This window comes from Zootermopsis nevadensis, unplaced genomic scaffold (genome assembly GCF_977971745.1).
Source record: "Zootermopsis nevadensis isolate Lab colony 2312 unplaced genomic scaffold, Znev_1.0 Znev_ptg000016l, whole genome shotgun sequence".
NCBI lineage: Eukaryota > Metazoa > Arthropoda > Insecta > Blattodea > Termopsidae > Zootermopsis > Zootermopsis nevadensis.
Genome location: NW_028259148.1, coordinates 6,840,056 through 6,861,260, shown reverse-complemented (window position 1 = coordinate 6,861,260; position 21,205 = coordinate 6,840,056). Strand labels below are relative to the sequence as shown.

The following is a 21,205-nucleotide window of genomic DNA, read 5'->3' as shown; positions in this document are numbered from 1 at the left end:
ATAAAATAGATCCTCAGTACATTGCACACGATCATGCTGTAATCATATTTAACTGTACTTTGTACAGAGTTCATTTCTATTTTTTGAATAGTTTAAAACCTTGGCAAACAGATTATACTGACCATGTATTACTTTATACACAAAGTTATACCTGTAAAAATGAATGTCTTAATTTGTCACTAAAACAGATATCATCAGGATTATAAAAGGTTGTAAGGAACTCGGGGATGGTCTTAAAAATATAGACAGGAATGTAGTTTGTTAGACTTGCATACAAACAAGATTACACAGTTCCTGATGCCTGAAAACAAAGTAAACTACAACAAATTCTTGCTCATTTTATTTAACAAAAAGCCAGGAAAATTTATCGGTAAAGTTTCTCACCCAATTTGGGCCTCAGGTAGGCCACCATTTCAAGGCTACAGGAAATTATCTGAAAATACTCCAACACTACACTTTGAACTATAATACAAAGAGCAAAAAGGACACAAAGGTATCTACAATGAGGGTAACCTGCTAAAGCAGTCCTAAATAAAGTTGCACAGTTTAAATAGAGAGAATAAAAATATATCTTATGCAGTCATAAAATGAGTGACCAATATCACTGTCATATTTACAATAGATAATTGTTAATAACTTAAAAAATTATTTCTCCTGTAGACTTGGTATGGGTTTAAGAATAGTACAATTTTTAATTTCTTCCAAAGCAAATGTTCTAAAAGCATTATTCCTGTAGGGTCTACCTCCTAAAACTACAGTTTTCATATAAATAATCTAAAATCACAAGTTGGTTTAACCTCTTGACAAAAGGGCACAGTTAGAGAAATGGCACAGCAACATGTGACTGGGATGTTTGTTCTTCGTTCCAAACCAGAGTATTGTGAGGAGCTAAACAAAGCATTATTGTGGATTCTAGGAACTATCTACAAATGCCTCCCAGACATACATACAGGCTACTTTTTATTATAATTATTAGTAGTATGGGATGTTTTGGAAGATTTCAGGATTTATATTTTTCATTCATTCAGAAAGCAACAAGGTGATGCCACTAATGCCATTTCTAAAACAAGTGTCAAAAAACAGGACACAACAGCACTGTATATACATTATCATCATCATCATCATCATCACATAAATTAAATACAGACATTCTGAACAATGTGGTATACGTAACAATAACACCCCAGAAGAAACTGACTGATTCATGTTTTAAATTATTTATTCAATTATCTAATTTTTTTTAATTCAGCACAGCATTTTACAAACTCTATAATCTCAACTGTATACATAAATAAGTCTGCATTTGGTTTTCTCCAACAATCAGTGTGCCAATATGTGTGTCTTTCCATTGTTCAAAATGTCAGCAGTAAAACTGGTGACTCGACAAGTAACAAACGACAAGTCCGATTTCATTAAATATTAACGTTCACATTTTTTTAAATCTTTTATATGTGTGTGTGTATATATATATGTATATATATATATATATATCAGCCAATGTGTTATGTACAAGTCTTACTGGACTAAAACGTCAAGAAATTATATATGAACTACCAGTTTTGTTTTTATTTCTTTTCTTTTCTTTCTTAAAAAAATCACACTAAAATTATGAGCAGTTTGTGATTACAAAAAAAAGAAATTATACTCTGTTTAGCAGACCTCAGTTGTTCCGAACATGTTTACACGTAAACATGCTTTTACTAAAAAATCTGGCAACTCATGTAGTAACATTTTCTTACTGCAAACATACAAGTTGTTGGATGAATAGAAAAAATTCAACAGGAGCATTTCTTTGTCTTTATAAACAGTTTCTTAAATAACAATGTTTTCACGTATTACATTACAAATGAAAGTCACCTTATATATATTTATATTGTAATATGAACATGACAAAACTGTAGGATGCATCATATCAACTCTGTGTGTGTATAAGAATGTGTATATCACTGTCAAAAGATGAGTTCAAGTGATCTTGATTAATAAGAGTTGAATGGCTGGCTAAGTATAAGGACAAATGTTTGTATAAAGAGAGGATATTCTGCTTTAACTTGTGGTTCTCCACCACAATGACTACAATGGAGCAATACGAAGTATAAATAGACTGTTTTATCAAGGTTTAAAAATAAATTAAATAAGTTTTATTGTCATCTGCTAGGATTTATATTCCTTTTGAAATTTGTGTATGATTAGTAATGAATACAACTTCCATGTAACTTGGATGTTGGTTTTGGCAAAATTTTCAATGCAGAAGTATAGTAGTGCAATTCTAACTGTAATTTCGAATCTCTTTACTGTGATGATAAGGAAGGACAATTGTCAATTTTGTTATTTAATTACATGCAAGAATTTATGGGCCAATTACTTTTTTGTGACATGCCAAATGCTATTATATTTGTTCTGTTAGGACATAAGACAGCCAAGCAAAGCAAATCACTGATTTAATCATCATATCTCCTACATGTACAAAAAGCATCTGTATTGTTGTAAGATGAGCTATCTGTAATCATGATATTAATGAATTTCAAATTGAAAGCAATGCATGGAATCGGTATGAAGCATACAATGTGTTTCAAAAGAAGTTTTAATTCTGGTAAATCTGTGACACCAAGACATAATACCTGAAAAGAGAACATTTAATTTAACATTAAACTTTGGTCAACTCAACAGAAAGATTCATAGTGCACTGCAGTGAGGGGGAAATTCCTATGAATGTGCGACTTTGTTGAAAGTTGAACCATAAAGAACTTAACATTTTAAAACATGATGCTCAACTGTATCATAAATACCATAACAAAGCCCTTGTGTGTGTAAGGTCTGAGAGAACTGATATTCAAATGATATGTAAAAGACTACATAAGTTCACACACAAGATAGAGGTTGACAATGTTTGTGTCACTTGTTTTCCACACACATATTTAAAGTGAGTTCAGACGTAACAGATCAACGATTGATCAGATCTTCTGCATCCATCAGATACTAGACAAAAAATTGGAGTACAGTCGGACCATACATCAGTTGTTTATAGATTTCAAAAAAGCCTACAACTCTGTTAAGAGAGAAGTGTTATACAATATTCTCATTAAATTTGGTATACCAAAGAAGCTAGTGAGTCTAATTAGAATATGCTTAAATTAAATCTATTGGGCAAAGCCATGGTCTAGGAAACACGGAGTTTTCCTCCGGGGGCTTCCCCGGTTTCTCTGTGGCATCACAACAATTATTCCATTCACACACCGAAGAAGGCAATGGCAAACCACTTCTGGATCATCTGCCAAGAACGTATATGAACAGGTCCCAGTCCGAGAAAAAAATGGAAGGATCCTGTTCATATGGACCTGTCGTCAGACAGAAAACAAAAAAGAAAAAAAACCTGACTCTGCTGCACTTTAACTTTGCATTACAATATGCCATCAGGAAATTCGAAGATAGGCAGGAGGGTTTGCAATTGAATGGGACACATCAGCTATTGGTATGTGCTGATGATGTTAATCTATTGGGTGACGATATAAATACAATAAAGAGGAACACAGAAGTTTTAGAAGCTAGTAGAAAGGTGGGGTTACAAGTAAATTCAGAAAAAAACTAAGTACATGTTAGTATCCTGTCAGCAGACAAAATCAAATTAGATGGATAAAAAATCCTTTGAAAGTGTGACAAAGTTCAAATATTTTGGAACAACAATAACAAATCAAAATGATATTCATGAGGAAGTTAGGAGACTAAATTCCAGAAATGCTTGCTACTTTCAAGTTCAAAATATTTTGTCTTCCCGTCTGATTTCTAAGAATGTAGAGATTAAAATAAACAAAAAAAATTCTGCCTATTGTTTTGTATGGGTGCAAAACATGGTCTCTCACGCTCAGAGAGGAACACAAATTACAGGTGTTTGAGGATAGGGTGTTGAGGAGGATATCTGGACCTCAGAGAGAGGAACAACAATAACAAATCAAAATGATATTCATGAGGAAGTTAGGAGACTAAATTCCAGAAATGCTTGCTACTTTCAAGTTCAAAATATTTTGTCTTCCCGTCTGATTTCTAAGAATGTAGAGATTAAAATAAACAAAAAAAATTCTGCCTATTGTTTTGTATGGGTGCAAAACATGGTCTCTCACGCTCAGAGAGGAACACAAATTACAGGTGTTTGAGGATAGGGTGTTGAGGAGGATATCTGGACCTCAGAGAGAAGAGGACATGGTATGGAGAAAAATGCATAATGATGAGCTCAAAAATATGTACTCCTCCTCCAATATTGCTGGGTGATTAAGTCAAGAAAAATGAGATGGGCAGGGCATGTGGCAAGAGATGTGCACGAGAGTATTACTTGGGAAGCCTATGGGGGAAGAGACCACTGGGGAGACCTAGACACAGATGGGAAAATATCAAGCAGGATCTAAGGGAGAGAGGATTTGAAGGTGACTGAATTTTGTTGGCCCTGGACAGGGACCGGTGGAGGGCTTTGGTTAATTCGGTGATGAACCTTTAGGTTCCATAAGCCATCTAGTTTAGTTAGTTATATTTAAAGTGGAAATAAATTGCTCTTTTTTTGTAACTTATAATAAACTTTCAGGTTCCTCTAAGCTTCTGCCACATAAAGCTGTAATATATTTAATTTTGAAATAAAATGAATGAGAAAAGATTTGAGAGTATGGGATATTTTCTAACAAGGATATGAAATTCTCATTTTGTAACAGAAATTATTTGTATTTAAAAGTTATCACCACAGCTGTGAAGTGTTTATTTTGGTAGAAATTGACATGGGTGCATTTAATGCAACACTAGCACTAGTTTATTTAAACTACTATGCTTAAAGGACAATAACAAGGTGTCAAAACTAGTTCCATGTTACTCAATGCACATCTTCCAAATGTACTTGACCTTTTATGTCTATTATAAAACCTATTACTTATGATTTTTAAGAATTGAATTCTATCCAATACAACAATTCTATTGGAAGGACAGAACTTATACATAACAGGAAAATAAGTTAGGAAAGTGTGACAACTTAAATGAATATGAGCACATGGCATCAACATTTTACATGCACACATACACTCATTCACTCACAATATCAACGAGTTTCATTTTAATTTCTATCATGTGCATAGGCTCATATTTAGTTAAAGCTCTAACTTTCCTTGTTCCCCTATGTATCACATCAAATTTAACAAGCAATTTCACAGCTTCAGTTATGTCGGTAAACCTGAAGTCAGTGTACTAATTAAAACATTATAGGCTTAACTGGACATGACTTATTTCAGAAGGTAGTTGCAGTATTATGTTTTGTTGAGAAAGCTCATTACCAAATCCAGTATGTCAGACTGATAGAGTTGGAGGACTTATCAACCTCCTTCACTGGCCCATGATCACCTGACATGTACAAATCACGTGAATTGGGCAGGACACATTTGCAGTTACCATGTCAGAAGCAACATGATATACAGCATGTTTCAAACAGCTGAGAGTCTACTGGGCTACTGAGTAAAGACAGCAAGAACAGGAAGCTGATTATCCACTCCTAATTTGAGCCAAGATCTGAAGGCTCTTGGAACCTTACACCATGTCCTTGATAGAATTGTCCTCAGGCATAAGGAGAACTTTACTAGTCCAAGTTAATTTCAAAATTACTCAGTAAAGCAAAAAAGGAGGGTAGGGAGCTAACACAATGTGTCAATGTGTTGTTACATTTGTTGTTATTGTAATGTCAATTTAATTGTACATCCCTGCCAACAGTGTTTGACACAAACATGAGGTCCTACAATTTAAATAATGGGACTGATTGTAAGGGAAGGTGGGATGTCATTAACCTTTTTTAAGACCGTAGCTGCCTTCATGTACTCACTTTCTAACATTATACATGCATTTCATAACTCTGCATGCCTGGAAGCACTGCTGGAAATAATACTTTTCAAGACTTCACTACTGTTGTCTCATTACTCTTAATAGCTTCAAATGAATCAAAATGATACCCTTTCAGAAGACCTTTGGGAATATTAAAAAAGTGACAAAGCATCAAATCAACTGAGTACAGTAGATATTTCAACACTGTTATCTGTTTCTTGGTCAAAAATCACATTACTGAAAGTGCTAAGTGGAAAGGCACATTGTCACAACTCAAAATCCACTAGGCTGGCCAAAGATTTGGTATTTTTCAATAAATATATTGAAGTAAATAGTCCAAGACTGGAAGGACTACTTGTTTTGTAGGAACAAATTTATAATGGATGGCTGTTCTGATGTCAAATAGACAGATCCACAACCTTGATCTTTGACTAAAATATTTATACTTTTCTTGACCTCAGAAACTCTGGACTTCTGTTAGAAACAATAGTATTTTGTTTCTGGTTGTACTGGAAGTCCTAGGTCTCTGCCAATCATTGTTCTTTCCAAAAGGTTAGATCCTTTGATCAGGGTTGCTGAAAGTCTGAACAAATTTCTTATCTCATGTTTCTTACAAACCACTGTGACAATAATAACACTTAATGAACTCAAAAAACAAAGTTACCCCAAGAAATTTTTGACACAAATTGCTGAAATCATGTACTCATATGACACTGCACCAACTCAATAGTATCAATTACTGCACAACACTGCCAGTCCAATTATTTTGTCAGACCTTGTATATCATAACAGAGGCTTGGACTGATATTTCTTCACAAATTAGGGTTTGTAGGTACTTATGGAAACAAAATCCCCATTATCATTTCAACCTAAGTCCAATTCTTGAGAAGTCACAGATTTGCCACAATTAAGAAGAACCCAGCAGTAGGTTGCTAAAATATCTTAACAGTTCACATACTATTAGTGAATATACCACTTATATGGCGCTAACTCCACTGCCAAGTCAAGACTGAAATTCATTTCTTAGTTCTAATACAAATTTGCATGTAGATTAAAACCAATTTATCTTGGAATTTATGAAAAAAATCCCACTGCAACAAGGATGATATAAAGATTTCTGCAATTAAAATAATGACTAATCTATATTATGTCTTGTTGAACCTTACTAAAGAACAAGCACAGAATAATCTGAATGAACACCTTACTATCAAACTGAATCATCTCTCACACAAACTAAAATGTTTAAAAACTGACAATATTCAACCCTTAAAAGCTCAGCAGCAACTATAGGTACCACATGCTTTAACAATAAATAACTCTTAATTTTGTATTCATGGGTCTCATATGATTTTCAGTATATATACAGAAATTATTCCCTTGAACAGCAGTAACCAGCTGAACTTTGTAATGGACCTGCCAAGTTTTCTCTGAGGGACAGTTTGAATTCTTAAATATTTAGATGAGCTTGTTTTAAACTTAATGCAATCTTTTCACATTTCAGTATATTACTGGTATATCTGATCATAACATGCAATTCTAGTTAATTCTTATTCTAGTAACATACAGCAAGCATCGATAAAATATGGTTCCAGAATTGAATTCTACCCCAAAACAATACTAGTCATAATAAGTAAACCCTCGTCCTGGTTAAGAACACTGTCAAAGATTTTACGCACAGCTGCTCAATATTGGAGGTATATTCTCCCTGGAATACAGAGAGTTGGGCACTTCATTTCTAAAGAAATCTATTAACTTTCTTCCCCGGTTCTTCACACTTGCTAGAGCTTTAGGCCCTATGCGAACAGGTAAGAAGAAATGCCCATTTCTTTGTTTTATTGATCATACTAAAGCATTTTAGCACATATACACTTAAACAAGGTAAAGTCACTCTAATAAAAAACTGTTCGGCCATTTCAAATCCTTAACTACACAACTTACCAGAAGTCATTCTTGTCTTCAAATAAAGGAAAACATGGAAGTCTACATGGAGGACAAAGTATAAAGGTTGAAAAAGCATACGATCAAGTACGTCCATGATAACAGCTCATTAATCTTTTTAGAGCCAGGCCATAATATTTTGTGGTTTGCCACTTCTGCTTAATAACAATTTATCATTTTCTGTGTAGACCCTGTTAGACACTGACATAATTTAACATATCCTGATCGATGGCACCATGTGACAAGCACAATCAATAGCAAAAATTACACACAAACATTTAAAATGACACTAAATTTTGTGTATCTTTGTTTTGAAAATGCATATTTTGAAAACTGCCTCACTGGTAAAGTCTCTTGTTTGTTAAACTGGTTCTAATTTGCAGGAACATGTATATGAATGAAGAAGAAGTAACAAATTTTGTAAATGTCGTGAGTGATAAGTTATTATTTCAAACTAGGTGATGTAACAGTCTATAAAACTTTCTGCATAGTAGGCCTGAAGTGAGTATTAATCTTCCTGAGTTAGTATGTGATGGACCAGTCAGATTAAATTTGAGCATTAGTAAACCAGAAACAGTGATGGCTACTGATAAAAGTGATAACAGTGGCAATAATGCAAATGATACTGATCATAATGACCAAGAGCCTGTGTACCAAAAAGTCCTGGTAGATAGTGATAAAGACCATCAAACCTATCCATATCTTAAAACAGTAGGACTCAAATAAGGTTCCCCACTTCATGCCAAACTCACTTAATATACGAAACTGTTCATGAATTTACTACTTTCGAAGTTGTTTGCAAATTTGTTTTGGGATCCCATCAGTTGACAAAAGAAAACTTTCATCAGTGATGGCATTCCTCCGAGCTGTGATACCACGTGGACTTTTCAAAGCTTACAGATTGAGACAGTATATATTTTCTCCAAAACACTGGTATCTTCTCTACAGGTCCACATAGCATCACAACCCAGAACATTGTCATCTTCACCACTGTGAGAACCTCAAATCTCAGAAAGCTTTTGTTGTTGTTTTCTGGAAATGGGTAACACAAAGACCTACAATCTTCCCATACTAGGTCAGAAATTCACACACATACTTACAGATACTTAGATGAGAGGGTCCTCAAATACAGTAGCCCTCGATTTGCGCCGATTTTGAAACCAGAAAGTCAACAAGTGAAAAAAAACCCTATTATTTATAACGTTTTACAATGTTTCTCGTACTGCTTCTTATACTAAATTGTAATTCTTACATCGCTGATTTTGAATAAAAATTATAAATACAGTCATCTCTGCAATTACGTACGTTTCGTTAACAAGAATTTGCTTCAATGAGATTAATTGGTAAAAGCTGTTTGTGAAATGCAAACTTTTGCATATGCAAATTTTCTCTTGTGCTACAGCAAAGAGATGCGTTATGGCATCCATGAGGCCTTATCGTAAAATTTTGAAAGAAAGAAATCACGACAGTCCACAATAAACACCTTCTTTAAAAAACATGACGATCCTCAACCAGGGACTTCGCCAGAGAGCTAACGCCGCTTCATCACACCATCACCGATTGTAAGTGTATAAAATATATTTTCTTAAATTCCCTTTATTTTATTTACGTTATTTCAGTGCTTTAAATGTAATGCCATTATATTAATAGTCAATGTTTGGGTGCTGGGAACACATGTCATTGACTTCTCATTGATTTACATTATAAAATTGTTCCAATTTATGCAGATTCCGATTACGCCGGTTCGTCCAGGAACACATCCCCGGCATAAATCGAGGGCTACCTGTACTGGAAAGAAGTCACAATATATGTAATTTCCAGAATGTTACTGAATGCCTACGAGTTACAAAACAAAAATGCCACTGGGAAAAAATCTACACAATTTAAACTGAAAACATATAACAGGAATGAAAGAGAAAAATTTTATCCTGAGGTTCATGGGCCAAATGAAGGTACAGTAATTGCTGGATCTGATCTGGAGGCTCATTATAAAAACAACTGTGCTTTGTGTAGCACAAGACAGAACTGAGCGAAGAATTGCAGGGGTTATGAACTTCTGAGCATACACATAATAATGAAGGGGCAGTGAAAGTGTCACAAATACAGGAAATACAAGGCAAACAACATAGGACACGTATTATAAATATAATCAAAGACAGTTCAAAGATTCTCATGTTATCACATGACAGCACAAAAATAATTTATCTTTAAATATCTCAAAAACTGTAAGAATTATGGAAAATGTATACTGGATATGAAATAAGTGTTCAATTTTTCTCTACACGATGCTCTCTGAAAGATGTCTTCACGTAAAATGTCCACCACCATCCAATTTTAACCAAACTGGAATGCACTGATCTCAGTAACACTACAAAATATCACATTTAATAAAACTCTGTTCAGTGGTTCTCAAGATGTAAAGACTTCTCAATAAGTAAAGGGACAGAAATGAAAACTTATCAGGCAAATGTTAGTCATGTTTTATCATCAGCCTGGTGCTTGTCGTGGCATGTATTCTTATGTATGGCTTGGCACTAAAAGGATTAAACTTCTTGTGTGTTGGCATCAATGACAAACCAACGCATTTAAAAATCTAATACAACTTCAAATTTTAGTTAACTATGACAAATTCATTAGAATTATAAAAATGGACTGTAAGTAGACATGGGACTTTGTGTCTCTGCATGAATGAAATACTGATAGCAAGATACGGCTACAAATTGTCTTTGATACATTTCATCAATATTTAAATATTGTACAAAATATTCTAAAAATACGTCGATACAGAGCAGTTCTCTTACAAGGACAGGCAGGAAAGCCAACAATGATAATAGACTTCTGTAAGCATGCGTAAAAATAGGGAAGATGTGGGGTTAGCATTAGAATTGTGCTTATCATTGACAGAGCACAAAATATCATTCTTCTTCTGTGTTCTTTATATCATCCTTACTTTGATAAAAAATCGAAGTTTAAAACAGTGAAAATACTTATTAGTTGCTAAATGCCAGTAAACACTAAAATTCAATGAACAACACTGAATCAATATCTCTTCCACTTTACATTGCAGAAATGAACAGTATACAAATACAAAATATTTGTGGTGTCAAAATTACATTAATAATAATAATGTTAGTATTATTATTTAAGCAAAAAAAATATAAAAACTAAATTATTTTTCTATTTTTAATGATTTTTTATGTTTTTAAAATACTGATATATGGTATATTTAATTTCTCCAGTTGCAGTGTGGAGATATGCGGAGTTTACTGATGTGAAATGATAGCTTTCACTAAATACTGCTTTCATGAACACTGCAGAACTGTCGACTACCATGGGACATTTTCCCATACATGAGACATAAATACTATACATGAAAAGTAAATGTTGAAAATTAGGCACTAAAAATAAAGAGAATTATCTTCCTAACCCAATTCCTGTTGCAATATCCTAGTTTTGGAATAGAGGTATAGCTCTACACATTCTTAACCTTGAAAGTGAATTGTCAGCTGCAAGCCATGGCAGATGTAGCTGCCTGCCCCAGGGAAAAAGCACCCCCCCCCCCCCCCCCCAGTAACCACTGCACAGTGCCTCGCTGGGTAGCCCCCAGACCTCGTTAGGACAAAGTGACAAACTGCAAAATCCCTGCCCCTGCTGGGACAGAACCACAGTCCTGTATGACATTAAAAATTGTTAAGAGCTATTGAAATAAAAACTTACAACACATGACTTTATATTATGTGCTGAAAAATATGGAGACTGACTCAGTATTTAAGATCATTACATCATGTTCATTTACATAAATAAGTAAGCTGTCCCACTACACGCCATGTAGGTGCATTGGGGGAGTGGAGGTATAGCTCCTATTCTTTCTTGACCTCAGCACTAGATGGGGGTGAGTGGTCAGCATCACGCCCCGGCCGCGCTTTACCCCCGGGAACGGACCCTGGTACCCATCGTATAGGAGGCTGATAATAATAATTTCTAAGAGTAATTTTGCAAATTGATTCTTCACTATATTTTTTACTGTATTAGACTGGGTAACCACTTCAGAATGTCAACTAACTGACAATATATTAAAATTATTCATGATCCATTGGGAACGAACTTTGAATCCCAAGCCAATTACAGTTAAATCCACATGGGAACATCATTAATTCTTCTGTTGCTATTCTGCTGATTAAAGAAAATGTGCAAGCTAATATCCACAAAGCTGCTTTATTTAAAGTTTGGAGACCCATACATTTTCTTGGATCATTTGTGCCATAAATTAGCTACATTTTAATATTTTTAATCACTCAGCTGTTAATTATGCTTCCAGTACAGCGAGGATGCTAACCTTACAGCACACATCCAACCTAACTCGTCAGATTTCCGTTGAAGTAATGTCATTGTAGGGAAAGACTCAGAGTGAAAGACTGGCTAAATCACATCTCCATGGTACAATACTTCAGCAGCTGTATAACTTTTTTTTCAGTTGTATAAATGCCCAATCAGAGTATAATTCTGGAAAGTAACACTGACTGACAAATCAGAATCCAGCAGGAAGGATCATTCAGTGATGAGACTGAGCTTTGATTCAGTTTGAGGAGAGAAAATTCTGAAGTTTGGCAGCAAAGCAATTGCCAGTGCTAGCAACTGCCACTCATCACTTTCTATTCAGCCAGTAGTCATCTGGCATTTCATACACTGATTTGGCTTAGACACTGTTTTGGTGCTAAGGCAAGTTTGCTGCAAAGTTTACGGTTTCACAATTCATATAAACTTTAAATTAAATTTTGCGGCTTAAAAATCTAGTGAACAGGATATATTAATCAGAAAAGTGTGTTAATTGTAATAAAACCTTGTCATAATCAAGGTTTCAGGTCAAACTAAATAATTCAATATTTAACTTTTCTAAGTTATGAATCAAAGGAAAGTGTCATGTATGGTTCTGTTTACAAACAATATCAAAGAGTGGCTGAACAAATGTTCATCATAATTAGCCAGAATTTTGTAAACTACCTTTACCCATGTACAACACCAAAACTACATACCCATAAAGTCCAGTTTCAAATCCATGTATGAACCCTAGAGTATTTTCATGCAAATATGTGCACATAAAAAACAAGAAACAGACCTTGGACTGTTGCAAGTGGTGCCCAAGCATGGAGTGATTTGTTATTAACAGAAGCAATAAACTTCAAATATGCCACATCTACATGCCAGCAGAAAAAAAGAAAGTCATGCTATAAAATCTGGTGATGCAGAAATTACAAAATAAGATAGTTGCATAAAAGGTTCAGTCAGGAAGGTCAACTTGGAGACCTGATCACAAATGGGAGGACAATATTACAATACATCTTACAGAAACAGAAACATGAAGGTGAGGACTGGATTCATTCAACTCAGGATAGGGTACACCAACAGGTTTTGTGAACATGGTAATGAACATATGAGTTCCACAAAGATGAGCAACTATGAGCTTCTCAAGGACTGTGCTGAATAGAGTCAGTTTCCTTAAAAGTTTAATACTGAATACGGAGCAGGAAGTTTTGCTTGAATTTGTTTTGGCAAAAACAAACATGTATGGTTCTTGAGTACACATGCAAGTTGTATCCAAGATATAGAGTGTGAGGAAAGGCAGGGGAGATATGGAAATTATTAGTTGGAGAATCCTAGTTCTGATCCCATTGTTTTAACCCTGAGAGGAGTCACCACACAAGGGTTTAATTGGAAGGAATGGAACACTAAAAAGTGTTACGTATGATAGGTAACAAAACCATAACTTAATTATGCTCATTCCATCTTTGAGGTAGTTTCAAGTATCAATGTTGCAATAACCTCCCTACTTATCAAATAATATTAAACTTTAGATAAATATGAACAATTTGGGTCACAGATTGACAGTGAAAGAAATGAGAATACAAACTGTGCAATTAGAATCAGTATTGTGAGTTATGGTTTTCTGTATGTGCACAGTTTAATCTTGTAGAGTAGTTACAAATGTTTAGGAAGAATGTGTCACCTTCTTCAGGGAGGTCATACATTTATACAAAACATTGGTAACTACCTACCAGTACCACAGTTTGACACAACCTGGGAGGCCACAACTCATGGTTAAAATGCTGTAAAAACAAAACTTAATTAAATAAATAAATAAATTAAAATCAATGCTTCTGCTCTTGTGTTATGGTGATGCCTAAGTTCTGTAGCAGTCAAACTGAAAGCTGAATACCATAGCTACAATTCTTGAAGGATAATTCTCATTTGTTCAACATTATAAAGCAATTACTTGAAATGTTGGTCACAATAACAACAATAAAACAAAACAAAAGGAAAAGTATTCTGTGTGATATATTAGAATGAACATAGACATAGATATTAAACCACCAAAATAAATAATACAAACTCACAGTTCAGATCGGTAAGACATGCAATAAAGGGTGTATATCTGCAATGAAGGAACATCAAGGTCAATAAGGTATGTGAACTGCAAACAACATATTTACAAAACAGATGTCTGTCTTCCGGATTGTAGAGCTGTATAGCCTGGTATTAGTTTATCAATGTTTCACAGGTCCTTGCTACCTTCATCATTAAGGCGGTGATCACCCTGGTGATAAAGGCAGCAAGGAACCATCAATAAATTTCTGCCAGACTACACAGCGCAGCAAACCCACAAGACAGCCATCTTCATACTCAATGCCATGAGAACCACAAATCCAACACATCTGCAAATTTATGTAGACCTTCCCATTCTTGTCCAGTTCAACAATACATTAAATTAATTAGAAGCTCTGTGTTGAAGCAGTCTGTCACATCTGTTAACAATGGAATGTTGCAGTCAGATGATTAGCATTCCTACTTCATACCTGGCAAGTCCCAGTTTCAAATCTCAGCCCTGTGAATGGCTATCTTGATTGAGGATTTTCATGGCTTTCCTTGGTTCATCCAAGTAAATGACAAGATAGTATCTTAAATTAGGTGATGACCACTCCCTTCCCTATATTTTGTAATTCAATATTCATTAATCATCCGATCATTGAATGCTACATAATCCAAACAACTGACAGCATCATTAAATAAATCACAAATAAATAAACCACACACATCTGTCAACCCACCTTAATATACTACTCCATAACTTACATTCTGGTGCTAATGTTCCTCAGTGAAACAGTACAGTTGTATAGCTAATCTACACAGGGAATTTTGTTAAATGGAAACATACAGATGGACACTCAAGTGTTTATTATAAGACCTCCAAAGTTTTAAACTTCACAGCCTTAGCAATTAATATCTCTATATAACTGATGGTAAAATGAAAATACAACAGATACTTGAGAGCACAATACAGCTTCAAAATTATGACACAACAAACATGACTAGGGCCAGTTCCTCTTTAATGTCCCCAACTAACAGAAAGTTGTACAGTCTGAACCACAATGAAAGGTAGTGTATGCACACCAAAATCCCAATAATGCTGGTGCCTTTGCCATGTAATAATTAAGATTTTGGTTTCCAATTCTCTCTTCAAATTTATGATACTTAAGTTTTCACCATGGTCCATATTCACTGCAAGGTCTTTTGGGTGGTGCACCATGTCAAAAAGACAAAAGCGTCCAACATTTTGGAGTTGTTCTGGCCTTGAAGGAGACAGATCCTCCAAAATGGTGGGGCATTTTTAACTTTCCAATGCTGCACAACACCAAAAATACCCTGCAATAAATATCTCCTAAAATGGTAATGGTAATTTTATTGTATTTCTTTTCTTTCTCTTTGCTTTAAGTATAATGATGTCTAAAATCATTATATTAACAAACCATACGTAACATCCAGTATAAAATATATTAAAAATTATAAAAACTGACAAAATTCACAGTGATAAACTTGTAAATAACAATATTAAAACTGGCTAGAAAAGAAAGGGCCATCATAATATTTAATAACCATGACTCACAGCCTTGGCATATTGAAGAGAATCCCCTTTAACACATGGTGTATACAATACAGGAAGGAATGTATGGACAAGAAAAAGTATTCCAAGTGATGGGTTTCATGTTAATGGACTGAATGATTCAAATGCCATGCTTTCCAAATGCAAGAAATTTAGTTACACACAATATTGAAAACACCACCATTAGACATTTTCAAGATTCCTCTTAACTATTATTACTACTAGCAATGCCAATTTGGCTATTCTATATTTATTTCCACAATGGAAAATTTGGGAGAGAGAGGGTAGTTTTGCATCTGAAGCATAATTCTTAAAGAAGCGAGCAATTTCTCTGGACTTCTACCTCCAAAGAGAACCTTGTATTTACGCTTTTTCTGACATAACATGTTTCGTGGATACCCCTGTGCATTTTCAAAAAAGAACTAAAAAAATCAGGACTCCTTCTCCAAGATAAACATTATTTATATTTAAAAATTTTCTGTGATAAACTGGCAAGTTTTTTTCCCATTCCTGTGCCTAATTTTCCCAACAGCAAACAATCAAATGTTCCCAGGACTCTGTCTCCATGAGAAATTTTTTTTGTATTCAACACTTTTCCTACAATATGCTATTTGGGAAACTAGAGTATGATGGACTGACAGATTTGGGGTATTAATTGTGTATGGATTACAGGATGCCTCCATGTATTTTCTCACTTCCACCCCCAAATCTTATAACATTTAGCAGAATCCCCACTGGAGTGATTTTGACATATTTAACTATCTCTGAGCCTGAACGCTTTAATCTCTTCTATAAAAATAATAATTCCTAACCTTAGCACTCAACAATGTTCATGTTTTACTGCCTCCTAATGAAGAAGTTAACCATTTTCCTTCTAATACCAAATAAACTTCAGTTTAAAAATGTTGCCCTAAATATATTATCCTGAGTTAACTTCTAGCAATTATAATTTTGTGAATACAAATTATTATTTCAATTTCTTTAATTTTTAACAATCATTTGAGTTTCTTCTTGCCAGATGGAATAAGTCATCTGTAGTCCACTGACAGAGATTACTCTTGAAGATTTCTTTCATACTTCATATATCATACATTCATCTGACAGTCTTTTGTGAGTAGCTGTGATCACAGATGTTGGCATGGTTAATGCTATGTAACTGTGGAACAAAATGTGACTGACTGATGTGGAAAAAAATTTTGATGAGTCTGAAAGGCATACTTCTACATCAGAACACAAATTACAGACTCAAGATTCAGTCACTTCTCTTGATACACAAGCCCTACAATAAGCGGAAGTAAAAAATTCAGGTCCACCATACACAGCAAGACATCTAAGCAGGTTACGAGAACTCAGAATAAATAAAGAGGCTGTTTACATGCAGAACATTTTTTGTGTTGCAAAGTTCTTTTAAGAAATTAGTCACCTACACTACTTCATATATGTTCAAATATCTCAGAACTGAACTAAAGTAATGTCACCCCCCCCCCCCCTTGTAAGTCTGAAAAAAGTCCCAAGGTAAATGGTCAACAAACTTTATGATGCTCTGATCATATAATGTATCAGGAAAGTGTTCATTTCACATACTGGCTCCATTTGATTAATTTTATGAACAATTAATGAAAAGTAATTTTCAATATCAGGGCAAAATCCAGGGTTCTCTAAATAGAGTCAGAAGAAAGTTAATGTCAAACAATACCATGAATTGAGAACAGCTGAAATATTTAGCCTTGAATATTGGAGAAATGTATGTTCCCACATTTATGCTATACTTGAGCCAAGAACAGGATTATTAAATTAGGATTAGAATGATAAAATGCATGTGCTTCCCCTAAATTAACAAAAACAACAAAACCACTGTTCTGAGATGAATGCATAGTGTGGAATAAAATATTAATTTCCTCACTTTTTGTACTTTAGTGGGCTAGCAAGTCCATTTCCAAAAATTAATTTATTCTTACATTTAAAATAAAAATTTCAGTACATGATTGCAATGTGTTAAAACTTGTATACGTTTGTTTTCAAACAACTGCATTATGTAAATTCCATGTACAATATTTTGTATTTATGAAGTTTCCAAGATTCTAGGACCTATTTTTTTATTTATACACAACACAACAATTTAGCCATACAATTTGATGCAAGTCTGTTTTTATTTCAAATTAACATTTATCTTGACTTGGCAGAGTATTTCCCATTCATGTGGCATCAGAAACTGTTTGAAAGGATAAGCAAATACAAATGAAGACAAAGGCAGGCAGTTAAATAGATTTGAAAAATATAAAATGAAGGCAAGCCTTTTGTTCTTTAATTGCAATAATTCCTACCCTTACCCACATTCTGGATTTCTTGCTTTCTGCTTTTATTTTACTTACTAACCAAGTATCCGAATGAACACATATTCTGCATTACCAGTAGTGCAGTATGATTAAAAATAATCTTAGCACTCTTCAGACTTCAAAACTTTTTTCTTTTGTTCGAATGTGAAATTGTTATAGTTTATACACAAATAAAAACATGTTTATTTCTTGAATCCTTTAGAAGATTTTAATGTAGGGGTATACTTATAGTAGGAGTTGACAGACAGAAATATTGACAGCCGATGATTAAAAAAAATATACAGCCTTTTCGAGAATTAACGCAGAGTCCATCATAATGTTTCGCACGCCAGCCATAAAGTGATATTTTAGTATTATGCTTGCGTAACCCAATTTGAGTATCCAAATATTAAAACCAAAACTGCAGGCCAGAAAACCTATGTCAAATCAATGCCCATTAGCAGGCACCTATGTTTATCTTCTGGTCTGTCATTATCAAATAACTGAGAATGGCATGTCAAGCAAATACAATTCCCTTCAGAAAATGTGTTTCTGAGCATGCATTTGAAAATATTCAGAATTAAAAAAAAAAGAAAGAAAAACAGAAACTGCCCAGTATCATGACTATAACCACTTTAAATTCAAAGAAGTTTTAATAAAACCAGCCATAACTTCTCTCATTTTCTTTCTTTTTTCTTTTTGTTTTAATAGCTTTAAAAAACACACACAGACAGACCCCAAGTACAAAATTATTGAGTAAACAATTCGTGATACTGTACACTTGCCTTAAATAAGATCACACATCACCATTACTGCTGCATCTGCGGAACATCACAACTCCAGTTTGTTCATTTCCCTAAAACACTTGATAACAAACAACGTTTATGGCCCATTTTGCTTCCATCCCTAGTAAAGAGTTATGCAAGCAAGCAAGCAAGCGTGCGAACCTAGACCTCCAGTCACTGTTAATGACTGGCAACAGGACTTTGCTGTACACAGACCCCAACCATAGGACTGTCCTCCCTGTCACTGTTGCTCTGCCCTGTGGGGCCAGGGCCCCCGCTTGAACCTTGCCGACCCAATTTGCTTGTCGCCGAGTCTGCGAGGCTACTTCCAGTCCCCCCTGGCATCACTGTTGCAAAGTTGTAGCCCATGGGGTTTGAAGGTGCACCATAAGATGTGGCAGCAGCAGGGTAGAAGCCCCCTGTTGCTGACACAAGGGGAAGGTTGAGGCTACCAGTTTGAGTGCAGTCCAAGCTAGGTCCAGGTGGCATAAAGCCTCCTACTGCATGATCTATCCCTGGTTGATGACCAGCTAGTTCCAGAGGCAAGGACGAAGGGGCATATGAAGGAAGGAGACCCCCAGAACGCTGCTGCTGATAACGAGAGGTACGATGGTGTGCATGTCCATGGTGAAAATGTGTAGGGCGCGGTGGGGGAGCCACTGCTGAGTTGGTGGTGACTGATGAGGGGAAACTCTCGCACTCCATTGCTGTCTGTGTTGTAGTACTCTGTGTGTAGTTGCTGTAAGGCACTCCCGTGCCTGAACTGCCATGATGGTGCCCACTCCCAGGCAAAACCACTAGGGGGTCAGACCGAGAGTAACTCCCAGACACTGAGCTCACCAACACTGCATAGCACAAGACAGTTCAATTAATAATCACAAAATGGTGATCATAACCATACTTGAAACATTTAGTTAGTTGAGGCAACCTTTAACTTAACAATAAATTAACCTATGTAGCAAATTTATTGATGTAAAGAATATACTCGGAAGAACAAAGATATTTTCAGATAAAGAAGTCATTTTCAGTTACATAATGTTTCTTACGCTTCACAATTCTACATGTGTAATGACATCTATGCCTTCTTTTGTTAATAAACCTGGCAAGACTTCAGAGGGCTGACGAAACATAAGCAACTGCTAAGCAACATCTTATGAAATATTTGACTTTCACATTATTCTGATATGTAAAGCATAATTATTGCCTTGTGTAAAAGGTAATCACAAATAATGCATGATTTTATTTTAAAGAAGCTACTGTTTGTAGGCAATCAGGTAGCACTTTTAATTACAGTCATTTTTCAAGGTACTCCTTCCATCTGCAGAACATGTTTGTTCCAACATAAATAAATTTTATCACATTTCATTAAAGAAAAACCTTTCACTTTGTCAACACCACTCACAGACTGCAGGTTTCACCCTGTTAGTCAACCTGAATTTCTTGTTCCTGATGTGCTCTTCTCAGCACCGGAAACAGACATAAGTCAGAGTAATTGAGGGTCGTACATACAAAGGCTCAAGGAAGGGGAGGACAAAAATTAAGTCACTGTATTCACAGTAAGATTAGCAATAAATGGATGACTAAGCACTGACATGGAGAAAAACACCTTGGAAGAGGTGGTCAGGTGGCTTCTTCCTTTGGACTCACCGCCATGAAAACCCCAAATCCTATTCTTCCTTATACATGGTTTCAGAGCTTAAATAAATAAACAAATAAATTTTAAAAACAAAATATTGTGCCATTTTCATACCACAAAACTACTTATCCCTAAAAATTCCTCTATCCCTGATATCTTGAGCAGGACAAATAAAATAATATATCTATCCATCTGACGAAATTTCCAAACAATGCTGCTCTATGTAATTACTGTTAAACGTTAATTTCTGCCATGGGACCTCAATTTAAAATTGGTACCCAAAGAAATTAACATTAATTATATCTGCAATAAATTAACAAGGAGATCTAAGAGAAATGCAGATTCAAAGAGAATGCATTTGGGAAATGTGAATTCCACACGAATACAAACGTCCACTCTTCTTTTAACAATACACATAGTGTCAAACAAATGTGAATATAATTTTATATGTTTAATTTAGACGATGGTTTGGAAGGAGGCAATCATTCCTTATTTCAAGGAGCAATCACCATTTGCCAACACCTGTGGCAATACAAATGTAGCGTCAATCAGTAATAAAATCTGATAGTGTCATGCCATTTTGCTTCCACTAGCTACAAAGACAACTCACTGGAACTCACTTATATTATCACTAAACTACACAGCGCTAAATCCATGTTCCATAGCTTCCAATGCATATCAATATGATCCAAAGTGTATGCTTTTTTATTATACCATAAAAACACGTTTGAAAAAATAACTGTTTCCTTAATAA

At 34.9% G+C, this 21,205-nt stretch overlaps 1 protein-coding gene across 4 annotated transcripts in view; it reads right to left on the bottom strand.

The window, feature by feature from the left end:
* Positions 1-325: 325 nt before the first annotated feature.
* Positions 326-21,205, bottom strand: part of mnb (minibrain) — a 145,184-nt gene continuing 124,304 nt past the window's right edge. For all 4 annotated transcript variants that reach the window (XM_022079645.2, XM_087349512.1, XM_022079643.2 and 1 more), the window contains one exon: positions 326-19,660. In XM_022079645.2, the coding sequence (XP_021935337.2) occupies positions 18,996-19,660 (665 nt within the window). In that variant the 3' untranslated portion in view covers positions 326-18,995. The remainder of the gene's footprint in view (positions 19,661-21,205) is intronic.